The 17,376-nt window shown below is 40.0% G+C and overlaps 1 protein-coding gene across 2 annotated transcripts in view; it reads left to right on the forward strand.

The window, feature by feature from the left end:
• EGF (epidermal growth factor) overlaps positions 1 to 17,376 on the forward strand; it is a 97,725-nt gene that overhangs the window by 46,720 nt on the left and 33,629 nt on the right. For both annotated transcript variants that reach the window (XM_032333147.1, XM_032333146.1), the window contains exons 8-13: positions 5,998 to 6,120; positions 7,019 to 7,144; positions 8,223 to 8,359; positions 11,018 to 11,166; positions 15,616 to 15,720; positions 16,896 to 17,119. In XM_032333147.1, coding sequence (XP_032189038.1) covers positions 5,998 to 6,120; positions 7,019 to 7,144; positions 8,223 to 8,359; positions 11,018 to 11,166; positions 15,616 to 15,720; positions 16,896 to 17,119 — 864 coding nt within the window. The remainder of the gene's footprint in view (positions 1 to 5,997; positions 6,121 to 7,018; positions 7,145 to 8,222; positions 8,360 to 11,017; positions 11,167 to 15,615; positions 15,721 to 16,895; positions 17,120 to 17,376) is intronic.

Here is a 17,376-nt window from a genome sequence, read left to right on the forward strand (position 1 = left end):
GCATTGTTCTTTCTAGCTTTAACCATGTCATTGCAAATGGCAAGATTTCATTCTTTTTTATAGCTGAGTAATATTCCATTACAGACACCCCCCCACACCCCCACACACCCCCACAGTTCTTTATCCATTTACCTATTGATGGGTAGCTAGGCTGCTTCCATAATTTGGCTATTGTAACTAATGCTGCAATAAACATAGGGGTACATGTATCCCTTTAAATTAGTGTTTTTGTATTTTTTTTTTTTAAAGATTTTATTTATTTATTTGACAGAGAGAAATTACAAGTACACTGAGAGGCAGGCAGAGAGAGAGAGAGAAGGAAGCAGGCTCCCTGCTGAGCAGAGAGCCCGATGCGGGACTCGATCCCAGGACCCTGAGATCATGACCTGAGCCGAAGGCAGTGGCTTAACCCACTGAGCCACCCAGGCGCCCTGTTTTTGTATTTTTTGAGTAAATATCCCTTAGTGCTATTCTGACAGGTGTGAGGTGATATCTCATTGTTTTTATTTGTATTTCCCTGATGATGAGTGATGTTCAGCATCTTTTCATGTGTCTGTTGGCCATCTGTGTGTCTTCTTTGGAGAATTATCTGCTTATGTCTTGTACCTGTTTTTAAACTGGATTATTTGGTTTTTGGGTATTGAGTTGTATCAGTTCTTTATATATTTTAGATACTACCCCATTATTAGATATGTCACTTACAAATATATTTCCCATTCAGTCGTTCTTTTGTTTTGTTGATTGTTTCCTTTGCTGTGCAGAAACTTTTTCTTTAGTATTGGGAGCTTATTTTTGCTTTTGTTTTCCTTGCTTTAGGAGACATATCTATAAAAAATGTCACTGTGGCCAATGTCAGAAAAATTACTGCCTGTGCTCTCTTTAAGAATTTTTATGGCTTCAGGCCTCATGTTTAGGTCTTTAGTCCATTTGAGTTTATTTTTGTAGATAGTGAAAGAGAGTGAAGAGAGTTTCATTCTTTTACATATAGCTGTCCAACACCATGGTGTCCCAACACCATTTGTTGAAAAGACTGTCTTTTTTCCCATTGCATATTCCTGACTCCTTTGTTAAAGATTGTTGGCCATATAGTTGTGGGTTTATTTCTGGGTTCTCTATTCTGTTCTATTGATCTATGTGTCTATTTGTATGCCAGCACCACACTATTTTGATCACTACAGTATTTTAGTGAATCTTGAAATCTGGGATTGTGATCTCCAGTTTTGTTTTTTGTTTTCAAACAAAAACTGGCTATTCAGTGTTCCATACAAATGTCAGGATTATTTGTTTTAGTTTCCTTCTGTGAAAAATGCTATTGGTATTTTGATAGGGGTTACATTAAATCTGTAGATTGTTTTGGATAGTATAATCATTTAACAATAGTCATTCTTCCAATCCATGAACATGGAATGTCTAGTTCCTTTTGTCATCTTGAATTTGTTTTTATCCGTGTTTTATATGCTTGGAGTGGCACTCCCTCCCAAGGGATGTCTTGCCATGTCAGTTTGTTCCCAGTCATGTCTCTACAACTAGCTGTGAGAGGTTGTCTCCCACAGCCTTCAGGTTGTTTTCTGGGTTATTTACCCTGATATAAAACTCGGATTTTTAGAGTACAGGTTTCTCACCTCTTTGGTTAAATTTATTACTAGATATTTTACTGGTTTTGGTGCAATTGTGGAATGTGATTTGTTTTTCTTAATTTCACTTTCTGTAGCTTCGTTATTAGTATGTAGGAATGCAGGAGATTTCTGTACATTGATTTTGTGTCCTGTGACTTTACTGAATTCATTTATCAGTTTGAATAGTTTTTTGATGGAGTCTTTGGGGTTTTCCCTATATAGTATCATGTCATCTACAAGTGGTGAGAGTTCTTCATCTTCCCTACCAATCTGCTGTCTAATTGCTGTGGCTAGGATTTCTAGTACTGAATAAATATAATCATGAGTGTGTACATCCTTGACCCCTGTGTTATTAATGGGCCAGTCTGGGGCCACTTTATGATTGAGTTGGGTCACAACAGATGTTTGCCAGAGCTGTGGCTGCACCACACTGCAGGGTACTCTCCCTGTGTTGACTCCCAAGAAGCTTTCAGTGGTGGCTGGGGCTTGCAGTCAGACTTGATGTCAGTCCCCAGCCTGCAGCTGGAGTTGCAGTCAAACTGGTGTGTGTGGTTATCTTCCCCTCTCCTCAGGACAGGAGTCACTTTGGAGTGGGGCTGACCCCTGACTGGACTGCTTGCATAAAGCCAATGCAGTGGAGCCACTTGGAACACTTGCCTAGGGCAGGTTGTATGCAGTAGGCGTCCACAGGAGAGGGTGGGGGCAAGGTATGTTGTTGAGAGCTAGGTGGAGAGTGTTGGCACTACTGGCTTGCACAGGTGTCTGTGTATCTGGGCCAGAGGGTAGGGGAGAGAAATAGCACTAGCCAGCTCTTTTATTCTTGGAGAAGTCACCTGAAGATCCTTGCCCCTCCTGTGAACATTCTGAGATTAGTAAATAAATCCCCTTCTTTTATACTCCAGGTTTTTTTTCTCACTGCTGCTTCTATGCTGTATCTCCCTGAGGCTCTTTGTCATGTTCTCTCTTTAAAGGTAGGGATTCAGTTTCCCCTTGCCTTCCAGCTCTCCCAGAGCTGAGCCTACTGGTATCCAAAGGTCCTGGTGTTGAGCCAAGCCTCTCTAGTTTTCATAGCTAAATGTTATGGGGCTTCATCTTCCCAGGGTGGGTCCCCCTGTGCCTGGAGTGGCTGCAATGGGGTCTGCTCTTCCCCATTCTTCATGCTTGGAGTGGCACTCCCTCCCAAGGGATGTCTTGCCATGTCAGTTTGTTCCCAGCCATAGCTCTACAACTAGCTGTGGAGAGGTGGTCTCCCACAGTCTTCAGGTTGTTTTCTGGGTTATTTACCCTGATATGGGTATCTAGGTGTATCCATAGGATGAGGTGAGCTTCGTATCTTCTTATTCTGATGCCTTCCATGAAATCTATTTGGGCATAAATCTGAAGATATCAAAATCACCTGGGTCGTTAACAGCTAGTGTGTTAATGACCTCTCTGATATTTTCCACATGCTGTGCCTAATTTAATGTTATTGTCACTGTAGTGATGGATACTAGTTTTGGCCAACATGGCACAGTACTCTATTTTAGATTTCTGCAAGGCTGGGCAACAGTTGTTGGTGAGGATGACCAGTTTTGTTTGCCTTGTCTAATAATTTTCAGTGCTTTCTTGTACTACAGTATGCACTTTCCACTCTTCATAATGGGTTGGAGCCTAGAGTTGATCTATTCCAACAACTTATCTTGTTCTATGAGGACACCATCTTTCTGCCTTAGGTACAGGACAGTTTTCAAACAAGAGAAGATACTAAGATGGTCGGGAGTGACCAGAGTCCAGTGGTCTTTCAATGAATGGTTGTGGTGGCCATTAACAATAATACATAGGTCCGTGACTTCACCAAGGGTTTCAAATGGTGAGATCTAGTTGTATTATTTAGTCTTAGTTATGCTTCATAAAGAGCACTTTCTCTCATTAACTTTTTTGTTACCTCAAGATAGAATTCTTACATTAAAGTCAGGATAAATGTTGAATTTTTTTTCTTTCTTTATTTATATAAGTAAATGATATGGTTCCTTAATATTTTCCAAAGATGAATGGTGAGTGTTTTTTAAAAATTATTATGAAGTCATGGGTGTTTAACATTTTTAATATGGTTCAACCTATTACAGTTGTTGTTCTTACCGATGAGCAAATTGTCTTCTCCTTGGCCAGTGGGAGCCTCTTCAAAGACCCCAGTAGTCTTCAAAAGTTGCCTTGTTATCTCATAGGACATACTTTCCAGACTTATCCTGTATATTCTCTGTTCTAGATGTGGCATTTGCAATTTCTTAAAGAGAAGTGCTCCTTTTTAATGAGAAAATTATATTTGGAGAATATAACCTGCTATTAAGTTAGTCATTGTGTCTATCGTTTTGGGGCATCAGAGTTAGGAATACGCTTTTTATTTTTTTTATTTTTTATTTTTTTTTAAAGATTTTATTTATTTATTTGACAGAGAGAAATCACAAGTAGATGGAGAGGCAGGCAGAGAGAGAGAGAGGGAAGCAGGCTCCCTGCCGAGCAGAGAGCCCAATGTGGGACTCGATCCCAGGACCCTGAGATCATGACCTGAGCCGAAGGCAGCGGCTTAACCCACTGAGCCACCCAGGCGCCCCAGGAATATGCTTTTTAAAAAGAGAAATATGGGGACACATGGGTGGCTCAGTCAGTTAAGTGGCTGCCTTTAGCTCAGGTCATGATCCCAGGATTCTGGGATCGAGCCCCACATTGGGCTCCCTGCTCAGCAGGGAGCCTACTTCTCCCTCTTCCTCTGCTTGCTGCTCCCCCTACTTGAACTCTCTATCAAAAAAATAAAATCTTAAAAAAAAAAGAAACATGCTATGAATGTATACGGACACACCCATTTTCAATTTAGGATCACATACTCAGGTTTTTCCTGTGGATTTCTTATTGAATCTACTACCATAGCTAAGTAGAAATTAAAGTTTAAAACCATGTATATTGTCCAGTCCTGTTCCAGAGATGATAGTGAATATGTCAGTCTGAGTGTCAAAGTGCTTATGGGATTTGAGGCTCTTAAAAATAGATAATGGTAATGAGTGTTTTGGAAATCACCCACTACATTTGTGCTTGTCTGTGGAATTTGCCCTTCTTCTCATACCGTGTGATTTACCTGTTGCAAATATACATAAGTGCATGATGTTAATTTGTTACGGAATCCACTGCATGCCACGCATGACATGCATAATCTCACTTGATTGTCAAGACTTCTAAGACCTCTATGGTACACATATTTTATATTTTAATCTTTGATTTACTTGGAATTTATTTTGATGTATGGTATAAGGTAGAGATTTAGCTTTTGCCTCAAATCATTTCTCAGTTATTTCTGTGCCATATCAGATGATCTTTCACATGCTCCATGATTCAAAATAACATTTCCACAGGGGCCCCTAGGTGGCTCAATCTGTTAAGCACCTGGACTCTTGGTTTTGGCTCAGGTCATGGTCTCATGGGTCCTGGGATTGCATGAGGCTCTGTGCTCAGCGGGGAGTCCACCTGAAGATTCTGTTCCCCTCCCACTCCTGCAACTCATGCATGCATGCTTGCTCTCTCTCAAATAAATAAATAAATAAATAAATAAATAAATCTTAAAAAAAAAACTATCACATACTACACATACTACATTCTTATACATACTACACATACTATCACATACTACATTCTTATACATACTTGAGTCTTTTCTAAATTGAGTTTTCTATCTGGTTCTGCTATCCTCTCTGTCTAATCCTGCACTCATTTAGTTAATGCTCCTTTATGATACATTTTGATGTTTGTTAAGAGCCTCTCATTCTCTTCCTACACCTAACCACACTCTTACAATGTTCTTCATTTTTTTTTTTTTACATATACAATTAGTTTTCCAAATGAACTTGCAAACCATTTAACTAAGTTCCATTTAAAATATTTTGATGACTGGGGCACCTGGGTGCCTCAGTGGATTAAAGCATCTGCCTTTGGCTCAGGTCATGATTTCAGGGTCCTGGGATAGAGCCCCGCATCAGGAACTCTGCTCAGCGGGGAGCCTGCTTCCTCTTCTCTCTCTGCCTGCCTCTCTGCCTACTTGTGCTTTCTCTCTGTCAAATAAATAAATAAAATCTTTCAAAAAAATACTTTGATGACTAGTAACTTTGAAAATATTTGATATAAAAGAAACTTAGAGGAAGCTAGAAGCACTTTCCAAAATAAGGTCTTTCTTTAATTTTTTTAGATTTGAGATCCTTCTTTATTTTTATATCTCTCTTACCATAGCATTTCATAAATGTCTGATCCTTGATTTAACTTACTGTTTTTAGCATAGCATTTTTGTTAGCAGTTGATTTTGCTAAATTTTCACAAACCTGACTTAACACTAATCTTGACCTTATGCTTCATTAATTAGAATTAATTTCCTGTCCAAACAATACGTCCAAGTGTAGCTATGACTGTGTTCTGACATCAGATGGTCCCGTATGTTTCTGTCCTGAAGGCTCAGTGCTTGAGACAGATGGAAAAACATGTAGTGGTAAGTTTATTGACTTTTGTTTGTTTGCAAACATTAGTTTTCTGAGTGACACCTAAAGATTGATCTTATTTATAAAGGAGAAGAGACTTTCCAACATTACACATTAAAAGATATTTGTACAACAGAGTAACATATACATTTATATCAGGTTTTTGTTGACATATTTTCTGTTTTAGACAGCAAGGTGTAGTAGTTGCCAGGGCTCTGGGCTTTGAAATCAGACAGCTCTAAGGTAGTACTACCTGTTGGTAGCAGTGTTATTTTGGACTAGTTACTTGCCCTTCCTTGGTCTGATTTTTTTCATCTGTAGAAGTTAGTCAGCCCTGCTTCCTGGATTTGTGGCCAACATCGAACAAGATGATGGGTGCAGAGTTTTTAGCCTATTCCTTGCAACTAACAAATAACTCTCTACTTCATCTTTATAGAGACTTAAGCATATAGCAGGCCAGATGTAACTTAGAATTAGCACAAGAGCTATATGTGGCTTTTTTTTTTTAAAACAAAGAAAGCAAAAAAACTCACAAGTCCAAAAATATATGTGAGAAGAAAATATATTACTCACTAGCAAGAGTTGAACCAGTTGTCAGACTCATCAAAATATATTCCTTATTCCAGCTGCTGTCAGCGCAGTGGTCTTCAAACTCAGTGGTAGAACGGAGGACAGAGGCTCCTGTCCTCCATGTGAAGGGTTAACATTCAAGCTATAAGGTTATAGGAAAATAGAATACGGTGACAAATTTCCTCCTAGTCTCTGAAAAATAACCTTGATTGCAGCAGTATAAGATATTGTGGAAATGGTTTTAAAAACCCTCACGTATTGGGCTCATTCAGTGTTTTGATGAAAAATTGTTATATTTTTGAATGACATGGTGTCATCAGCAAGTGCTTGTTTTCGTAGGCTGTTCGTCACCTGATAATGGTGGGTGTAGCCAGCTCTGCCTCCCTCTCAGCCCCGTCTCCTGGGAATGTGGTTGCTTTCCTGGGTACGACCTACAACTGGACAAAAAAAGCTGTGTGGCATCAGGTTAGTGCTGTGGATGTTTGAAAGTGTGTCTCTGCAAAAAGATTATATGAAAACACTTTATTTAGAAATACGGGGAATTAAATTGTATTTGGCTTCTGAGTGGAACGTCTGATTTTTTATTTTTCTGGAAATAGAAAATGAATCACATAGTCAATATAAATAAGAATCACATAAATAAATAATCATGTTTTTGAGGAATGTTTCTAGTTTATCAGCACTCAGCAAAGATTTGCCATTACATCAAGTATGGCATTCCAGTATATGTGAAATCATGACCAGAACTGTTTTAAAACACTTCATAGTTTAGAGGTGTTTAATAAATATTTGTTGATTGATTTGATTTCCATCTCTTCAGAGAATGTAACCGTCATAATACTTTGACAAATTCTGTCCTTTTTATGTCAAGATTTAATATGCAGTTGAATGCTTGAATAATTTTTTCATCTCCTGACATTCTATCTCTTGTGTCCTTCAACAGCCTTGGATTCCTAGATTTATATCAAATTGATGTTATCTCTCCTGAGGTTCATTATGCTTATAATCTGGGGTAACATAATGAGGAGCCTGCAGAGTTTGCCTTACACCCCGATACTCTTAACTTCTCAGGGCCTTCGTGAATATAGCGTAATCTGAAAATTATCAGGGGTCTTGTTATTAACTCAAATAATAATGCCCCCCTTTCAGAAGTGCCAGGTCAGAGAAGTGTATTTATCCCGACATGAATTAATATTATCTGCTAACATTAATATGTTTCCATATGTGTGAATCAAGGAGATTATGGCACTAAGACTTGCATCATCTGGCTATGGTGCTGGCTATTTAATGCTGGCTCTTTTTATAAGTAATTTACATTTTAAAAGCAGGTACCTAGACAGAGGGGAATCCAGTAAAATGGAATTCTGGTAAAATGTCGTCTCATAGGAGAAAACTTCTTCCCTGTCTTAACCTACACCACACTGGTGGAATATTAAGTAGGTAAGAACTGCAGAAAGAGGGCACGATGAAAGGAGAAGTCAGAAGTGCTTATTGGGTTTCAAGACATATTTTAAATGGAGGCATACTTGAATTTGGTTAACAGGACCGCAGCCATTTTTATTGTTTGCCAATTCTCAAGACATTCGACGCTTGCATTTTGATGGAACAGAGTATGGAACCCTGCTCAGCCAGCAGATGGGAACAGTTTTTGCCCTTGATCACGACCCCGTGGAAAATAAGGTATGGCTTTGTCGTTGAACAGAGGTGGCTATGCCTTAAGTACAGAGTAGAGGATTTTATCCCAGCAAATGATCTGAGCTACTTGAAAATCCTCTGCTAAGTTCAGAATGATTAGGTGCAGAGAAATGTAGATATATACCCTGGAGTGTAATTTGGGAAATGTTAAGGGCTCTCCTATTCTCATAACCCTACCCTGGCCCTTACAGTGACTCAGCTATTTTATTGGAAATGATAAATCAGGCTCTTAAATTTAGTCTCCTCTTTGGAGATGACATTGGGAGGCTAGCACAGTGCTGTACCCACAGGAGGACTGCCATAAATAGGTTTTCCATTATTTGCCAATAGCAGAAGCGGTGGGAGGCTGGGGTAGGTTATATTTGTGCTAGGTTAGAATGTGCTTGAAATGATATGGTGTCTTCTGGAGTTTAATCATATGGTAGTTATACATTTACATAGCTATTAGTTAATTATTTAGTTATGACTAGATAGTGCATTCATTCCTAGAGTTTTAAACTTTGTATTTTTGTGTCTTCCTGATTTGAAGCAGTCAGGTAAATGGTCGAAGGAGACAATGAAACAGATTGATTGGGTTTAATTGCTATGGTTTGGTAGCCAAATATAACTCTTTTTGCAAAGAGAAGCTTTATACTTAAACACTAATAAAAAAAATCCTTCTTTCTTTTCCTTGAACTGAATCTATATGACTTACTTGAAGAATTATATTAATAGAAAGAAAATAATAGGAACAAAATCAGTTCAAGATTCGTTACCAAACTAGTTTTTTTTTTTTTTAACGGACATAATCAGCATTTATAAGGTGACTAAAGAGACCTAGAAGAACTTGCAGTCATGTGGCTGCTTTTCATTTCCCTTGTCAAGTTCTCCTGTCCTTGCTCTTCAAACTGGGGTCCTTGGACCGGTGGCACTGTTATCACCTGGGGCTTGTTAGTCCTGCGGACTTCCAGGCTCCATCTCTGACCTCTGAAGCAGAGTCTGCATTTTAACAAGATTTCCAGGTGATTCGGGTGTACACTTGAGTTTGAGAAGAGCTGTAGCTTAGTGTTTTTTAATAGGAGAAGTACCCATTTTTGTCTTATGGAATAGAACCTTTTCTGTTTCATCTGTAGCGAAAGATGATAACCCATTGGTTAATGAGTTACCACTTCATGAACATTCTCATCATTGATTAGAAGTTTAGGTACATTTATCTACTCAGCTAAAGTCCACAAATGCTATCATTAAATTGTCAGCTGACCCACGGCAGTTCTTAACACTCTCACAAAATTCTTGTACCCGTTGGCTAGTCTGCATAGGAGAGTGAAAAAGAGCCTTGCACTTGCAAGTTTATGTTCTGTTGAAGATGGATTAATTAAAATGCAATTAAATATGGTTAGAGATGAAAGAAATGTTAGCAAATATCTAGTTTAACTTTGTCATTTTTCTAGTTGAAAAGACTGAATTTAATGACTTGGCCAACTCAATTAAAACAAAGAAGGGCCTGAACTGGGAGACAAACCTGTGTCTCCAGACTTGTAGGGACGTGTAGGGCTGTGGGTTGAGCAGTAGAAGACACAGCCCAGCTTGTAGCCCCCACTAAACTGTTCATCATTGCTCCCTTTCAAGCTGTAGAAGCCATTAGAGTTCAAGTACAATGGCTTGGTTATTGATCAATTATCAAAGTTTAACAAATTACCCAGTAGTAATAGAAATATGTGCCAGGCATAGGGATAGATCTATATCTATATGTATATAAATGTACACAGATATAGGTATATCTCCTTTTTGGATTCACATTATTATCCCCATTTAACCAAGGAGGACACTGAGGGTGTGAGACCTGGAGGAAGCTGCTTATGTTTACACAGATCTGGGAAGCAGCAGAAGTGAAATGTGGAATTCCATTGCAGGTGTGTCTATCTCCAAGGCCAAGTTCTTAGTGGTTGCACTATATGATCTAAAGATTTACTAACCATGTCTGTACCTATGTTCCACATTATTTTTTTTTTTTAGAGATCTAAATATATTTTTTATTGCAAAGTAACTTTAAAATTAGCAGTCCAGCTCTGTTCTTTGAGCACAATGCAATAACATATATTATTATTTTATAAATAATTATTTCTGTTATTCCACTAAATAAATACTTTAGTTTCTGAGGTTATCTGCGGTCTGATAGGTTATAAACTATTGATAACATGAGCCATGGGAAAGAAACATGTCTTTTGTAAGAGCAGATATGCTTTTTACTGCTTTTCCAGTTGGTCCCTGTTCTTTTTCTTTTTTTTTATTAAATTGATTTCTTTATTTTAAGAAAAACAGTATTCATTATTTTTTCACCACACCCAGTGCTCCATGCAATCTGTGCCCTCTATAATACCCACCACCTGGTACCCCAACCTCCCACCCCCCGCCCCTTCAAACCCCTCAGATTGTTTTTCAGAGTCCATAGTTTCTCATGATTCACCTCCCCTTCCAATTTACCCCAACTCCCTTCTCCTCTCTAACACCCCTTGTCCTCCATGATATTTGTTATGCTCCACAAATAAGTGAAACCATATGATAATTGACTCTCTCTGCTTGACTTATTTCACTCAGCATAATCTCTTCCACATTCATTTTTAAAAACAAATCAGATAGAAATGCCTGTGTTCTTTTTTGTAGATATACTTCGCCCATACAGCCCTGAAGTGGATAGAGAGAGCTAATATGGATGGTTCCCAGCGAGAAAGGCTTATTGAGGAAGCCATAGATGAGCCAGAAGGTCTTGCCATAGATTGGATTGAGCGTAAATTCTACTGGACGGACAAAGGGTATGCTTCCTCCTTCACTTGTAAGCCACGAGGGATGGGAGTGAGGCATAGGTGATAGCGTGGTCTCACCCTCTGCTTTGAACCCAAGAGAATATAGCTGGGCACTTGGGTGGGACTGGAGGAAAGATGCCCCTGATGCTGTCCACGTTCCCTCCACTCCCCCCACACTACCAGGCAGGGTGGTCCTTGTTTCATCAAGACTGGATCTATATCCAAGGGAGAATTGTGAGGACCAAAGAAGTAACCTAGGCTTTTGATCTTCAGGCTGTGATCAGAGAAAGGCAAAGCTTGTCTGAATACAATCACTGAGCATCCTCTGCGCATCTGCTCTGGATACCCCATATCCTCGGTAACGTGGGCAAATGCTTGTTCCACGCACGTATCAGTAGAAGAGATGTAGAAAGAAGGTGGTGCATAAATCATTGCCAAATGAAGGGTGTGCACACCTGGAGGGGCTTGGAAGAGGCTCCAGGAATCAGCTAGCCCCACCCCCTCACTGTACAGACCAGAAGACACATGTTGTCTCCTCGTGAATAAGCCTGAAAGGAGGGAGCAAGGCTGAATGTGGGAGTTATGAGCCAAGTCTTCACGAGAGTGGAGAGATGGTCTACTTGCTCTGATGCTGGCTTTCCCAGAACTAGAGAGAAGCTAGACTGTCCCTGTCCTTTGGGCGTACTGCTGCCCTGGCTGTAGAGGGGCAGGTGTGCTTGGTGTGTGTGTGGCTTGTGTGAATCCAAGGAATGGCGGTGGTGGGAGGAGGGTGGGGAAAGGAAGTGGCTGCATCTTTTCTGTGTGCTATCGAGGGCCACTCCTTGCTTCTGAGAGAGGCCGCTAACCACAGAGAACAGGCAGCTATCACAAGACGGTATGAGAAATTCTCTGTGCTCTAGGATGTTTGATCAGAGCACTTAAAGCCACAGAGTGTAATGTAGTCAATCTATGCAACTGTGTTAAAGTGAAAGAAGGTAGAATTAATTAGGATTTCACCTCTAGGAAGTCAGTGGTCCCAATCCGGAAGGAGAAGTCCCAGGGAACAGGTTTAGAGATCTGGGGGTAGTTTTCCTATGTCCCAGAAAATTTTTTTGGTCTGGATAATCCATGGGAGACAATTGGTGTCTCCCATGACTCCCCTTAAAAATGAGCCAGATGGGGGTGCCTGGGTGGCTCAGTGGGTTAAACCTCTGCCTTCAGCTCAGGTCATGATCTCAGGGTCCTGGGATCGAGCCCCGCATCGGGCTCTCTGCTCAGCCTCTCTGCCTGCCTCTCTGCCTACTTGTGATCTTTCTGTCTCTCTGTCAAACAAATAAATAAAATCTTAAAAAAAAAATGCATGACACCATATGCATGACATGGTGTACAGTTATCAATAACATGGTACTTTTATATTCACAGTAGTCCATTTTCATTCATTCATTCATTTTTGTTTGTTTACTTAAACATACCTTTATTCCTTTATTCTTTGGATATTTGTTTATTGAATATCTGAAATGCATCAGACGTTATGCTAAGAGCTTTATCGTCATGACACTGTGAATCCCAAAATGATAAGTTTTCTTATCCCCAATTTAAAGATGAAAAAAACCTGGGAATTAAAGAGGTAAGGTAGCTTCCCCTATGGCAAGCAGCCAGCAAGAAGTAGATCTGGAGTTTTAGTTGTAGTAATGATAAAAATCATAATAACAGCCTCCTCTGTGTGGAACCTACTTAAAAGGATGTTTTAAAATGTTAGTTGTGTGTAATAACAGAGTTTGTCTGCGGCTGTTCCCAGAAAGGTAAGTGTTGGTCCGGACAGCAGATGTCAGCCGCCCTTGGCCTCTCCAAGGATGCCAGGTCTCCTCGTATTTCCTGCATTTGCATGGCACCTTTAATTTTCAGTGTTTGATTAATGGCCCCATGGTACCTATTGCAAGACAATGCCTTCAGGAGATAGGCGGGTACCACTGTGGGCTGGAGAATCAGACCTCAACTTCCCAAGTTCACGGACTTCAGTAATAACAAGCCCTTCTAAGTCCTCTTCCCTCTAATGGAAGCTGTTAAAAGGAAACCTTTAATTTTTCTGGAAATGAGAGGTTTATAGCTTGAAAACCTCAATATTAGCTAGAAATTGGATTTAAATAACTGAGATTCCAAGCTCATGCTATTAGATTATATGGTAACTCTTAGCCAATTGAAAGAACCAGAGTGGATGCCTACAGTTTATATTGGCTGAGGAAAAGGCATATTCACATTAACATCTCACTGTAGGAAGGAAGCTAAGTGATCATTCCACTGGCAGTGCTATTATTTAGCATTAAGGAATCCTGATTTTTAAAGTCAAATGCCCAGCAAAAATGAATTAGGAGGGCAAAAATATATGTTTAGATATATTTATACCTCCTGGGAGGTATAAATCACTCTTCCAAGGACTCTGGGTGGACAAGTCCTGGCCTGGGAACAGGGTGGGTTTTGGGGCATCCCAGAGGCATCGAGGCCAATTAGATCATGGAAAAAAAGAGAAAGACACTGCATTAGATCAACGGTCTTGCTTGAACTCGTGCACCCAGATGTCCATGCTTGTCTTTGCTTTCTCATCACCTACACTGGAGTTAGAGATTTGCTTTCTGGCTGAATGAAATAGAAGTGTATTACTGGGTGAGCCCCTGGGGAGCTGTGAAAGTAAATTCTAGAAATCCTGCCTAAGACAGCTCCAGCGTCAAGAGCTTACGTCCGTCTTGATTCTCATCAGTTCACTTCTGCTCAAAACAGTAAGAACTTAGAGATGATGTAGCCGTGAGATCAGAACTAACAGTTTTCTCTCCCCTGGTCACAAGCAAGTGGCTTCAGAATTCCTTCCCTCCCACTCAGACACATCGAATTCAAAAATACCTTTCAGCCGGCAGTACCTTGGCGACGGATCACTTCATCTGGAAATAGAATTATCTTTTAAGAGTGGCTCTGTTGTGCAAATGGCTTCCAGTTATCCAGTGCCCTGAGTTGGTGGTTTGTACCATGTACTTGACCAGCACAGGCTCTGAGCCATTTTTGCCTCTGCCTCCCTCCCACACAGAAACTAGGAGGAGGACTATATGAAACCCCTTCCCCACCGAGTGGCTAGAAAGTACACTCACATAAACCACGCAGCGACCTCCTTAGTGTTTAGTAGAACAGGGAGGAGAGAATAGTTCTGCCTTGTGTTTCTGGTCAGGCCTGTTGTATGTGGACATTGCCCACAAGAGCGAGGGATAGGCCTTTCCAGATGTTGGTTGAATGAATTAAAGATAATTATACTTTCCAGTGTACAGGTAGGGAAACAGGCTGAGCAGATGACACAGGGTGGGAGGGGAGGTGGTTGTTCTCTCAGCCTGTGGTCCTGCCTGCTCCTGGTTGCTGCTCGGAAGCCCAGCTTAGTAAACAGGGTGAGGCACGCCGGAATAAGGCATCTGTCTGGAGTCTGCCGCTTGCATTCTTTACGTTCCCTAGACTCTAATTCCCTCAGCCTCTCCTGCGGGACTCTGAGCTCTGTAAGGACAGAGGCAGGGTTTTGTTTACTGTTGTCTCTAATGCTTCAGCAAATCTTTGACACATGGTAGGTGCTCAGGAAATACTTACTTGTAATAAAGGTCAATTTAACAAATAGAAAATTCAGGAAATGAGGATTTTCTCCTCTGCCAGATTCCACAGGTTTTTTTTTTTTTTTAAATTTTTTAAAATTTATTTATTTGTCAGGGGGGACCGCACAAGCAGGGGGAGCAACAGGCAGAGGGAGAAGGAGGCTCCCTGCTGAGCAAGGAGCCCAAGGCAGGACTTGATCCCAGGACGCTGGGAGGGTGACCTGAGCTTAAGGCAGACACTTAACCAACTGAGCAACCCAGGCACCCCTATTTTTTTTTTTTATGTAAAGATTAGCAATAATATTTCCGTACTCCCATTTGTCTTAGAATCATATGGAAGAAAACAAAGTCAACAGAAATCTCGCCTCTGCTGTCCTTGTGCTAGCTGCCTCTGTCACCCTTCGAGGCCCACTCTCTCTCCTCCCTGTGATCTGTGACCATGAAGAAGAGAGCTGCTCCCCTCTGGCTTCCAGTGGGTTTAGCAGGAACTGGGGGGTTGTGAAGAAAAGGGGTCAGTGGTATTTACACTCCTGACTTTGTCCCTGCCAGGCCCCCGACACAGTCCCCTCTTACCTTATCCTTGCACTGTGTATTTTAGTTGTGTGGGATAAATACTGGGGTGCTGATTAGAAGGTTGTTTAAAAAAATAGAATTCATGGGTGTATGTGCTGACATGTGTGTATGTATGTGTGATGACCTTGACTTGTGTTGTGAGTATGTGGTATGTGTGTGCACACATGTGATGGAGGTAGTTTAGAATGCCTATCTTTGCATTTCAGTAAGTAACAGGGAGAAGGGGTAGGTTTGTTTAAAAAGGAAAGTTGATGTAACAAGCTCCTTTTTATTACATGCATCTTAGGAAATCTCTCATCGAAGGGAGTGATTTAAATGGAAAACATCGTGAAATAATCATCAAGGAGGATCTCTCTCAGCCACGAGGAATTGCTGTTCATCCAATGGCCAAGTAAGTATTTGTGAAAATAATGCACTTTCCCATAGGGGTCATGAGAGTTCATGTTTGATGTACTAGTGTCCTAAATTTGTCATAAGACCTCAGGTGTTCAGAGAGTCAGAAATCAAGAAAATCCATGAGATTGGTTCAAACTTTCAGAAATGATATAGCTAGCATGACTTCATCATCCTTTTCTGTCTTTAGACTTTCTATTCTTACATAAAAGTTTTGTTATTCCCATAACCTTCCTTTTAAGCCAATTTAATTTTTTTAAAAAAGAAGTGGGCTGTAATTCATTAACCAATTAGATGTAAGAAAACATAAGATGAGTTTGAATGATAGGTCATTCCTAGATTTAGATAACTGGAAATAGAAACCATGAGAGATGAGAGGACTATGTTGGTGATCGTGAATTTGACATATTGGCGAAAAATGTTGGTTTAAGTTTAGAGAATTAAGGAAAATAATGTATTCCTTCCTAGTTGTTCAAAAACAAGGATTAAAAACTAGGCCTATTTTATTTCTAATGGGAATTTTATGATGGTCTATGGGAAATAATATACTGGCAGTAATTGATCATTGATTTGGAGCCAGCCATGTGATTTAAAAAGTGAGAATGTAACCATCTCTAAACAAACCAATATGAAAGATAATGAACCATATTGACCTCAAAAAATGTGCCTCAGCATCCAATTCATGTAACTTAAAATTGACCAAGTTAAGTGAGTACACTGTATAAAACTAGATAACAGATAAATATGCTATTTCCTTTATGTTGCAACTTTACATGTAGAGTGAGTTTTATAAATGCATATCAAAGGGACAGGCTAACATGATTGTATTGCCTTTTACAGCACGACATGCTAATTTAAGAATATCTTCCTGAACACACTTTCAATTAGTAATATAGTTCAATTTTTCAAACTAATTTATTTCTTTATTTCTTCTTTATCCAATGATCTGAGACTTAATTCAGCATTTCCTGTCCAAGATGCTCTACATAGACAAGATAATTTTTGCTATTGAGAACATTACATGTCCAGAGTACACTGCTGTACTTTCTATATTCCTTGGTGTACCACTTCAGTTTATTCTAACGTGATTTACATTGATGTTTTCAGTGATGAAAGAATAGAAGAATTTTTTTTCATGCAAATTTTATTTGTTTTATGCTTTCTTGATTAAAGGAAATTATTCTGGACTGATATGGGGATTAAGCCACGAATTGAAAGTTCTTCCCTTCAAGGCATTGGCCGACTGGTTATAGCTGGTTCTGATTTGGTCTGGCCCAGTGGAATAACGATTGATTACTTAACTGACAAATTGTATTGGTGTGATGCCAAGCTGTCTGTGATCGAAATGGCCAATCTGGATGGTTCAAAACGCCAAAGACTTGCCCAGAACGATGTAGGTGAGGCTTTGGGATGGGTGATTTCTTCCTTTTGTCCTGAGTGTTGACAATTGTTAGATACAAAATGTGTTTACACATACACACAGACAGACACACACACTCAACTCCCCAGACACACCTGTCCCTCAGCCATATATGGTGAGAGAAGTATGGAGACAAACACACTGACAGATTTCTTTGGGGTCTTCTGAGCTATAAAGATTACCTTCACATTGGAATACTGGATAAAAGCATGATGATTTATAAGCATTTCTTTT

The sequence above is a fragment of the Mustela erminea genome, chromosome 2, assembly GCF_009829155.1.
Source record: "Mustela erminea isolate mMusErm1 chromosome 2, mMusErm1.Pri, whole genome shotgun sequence".
Lineage (NCBI taxonomy): Eukaryota > Metazoa > Chordata > Mammalia > Carnivora > Mustelidae > Mustela > Mustela erminea.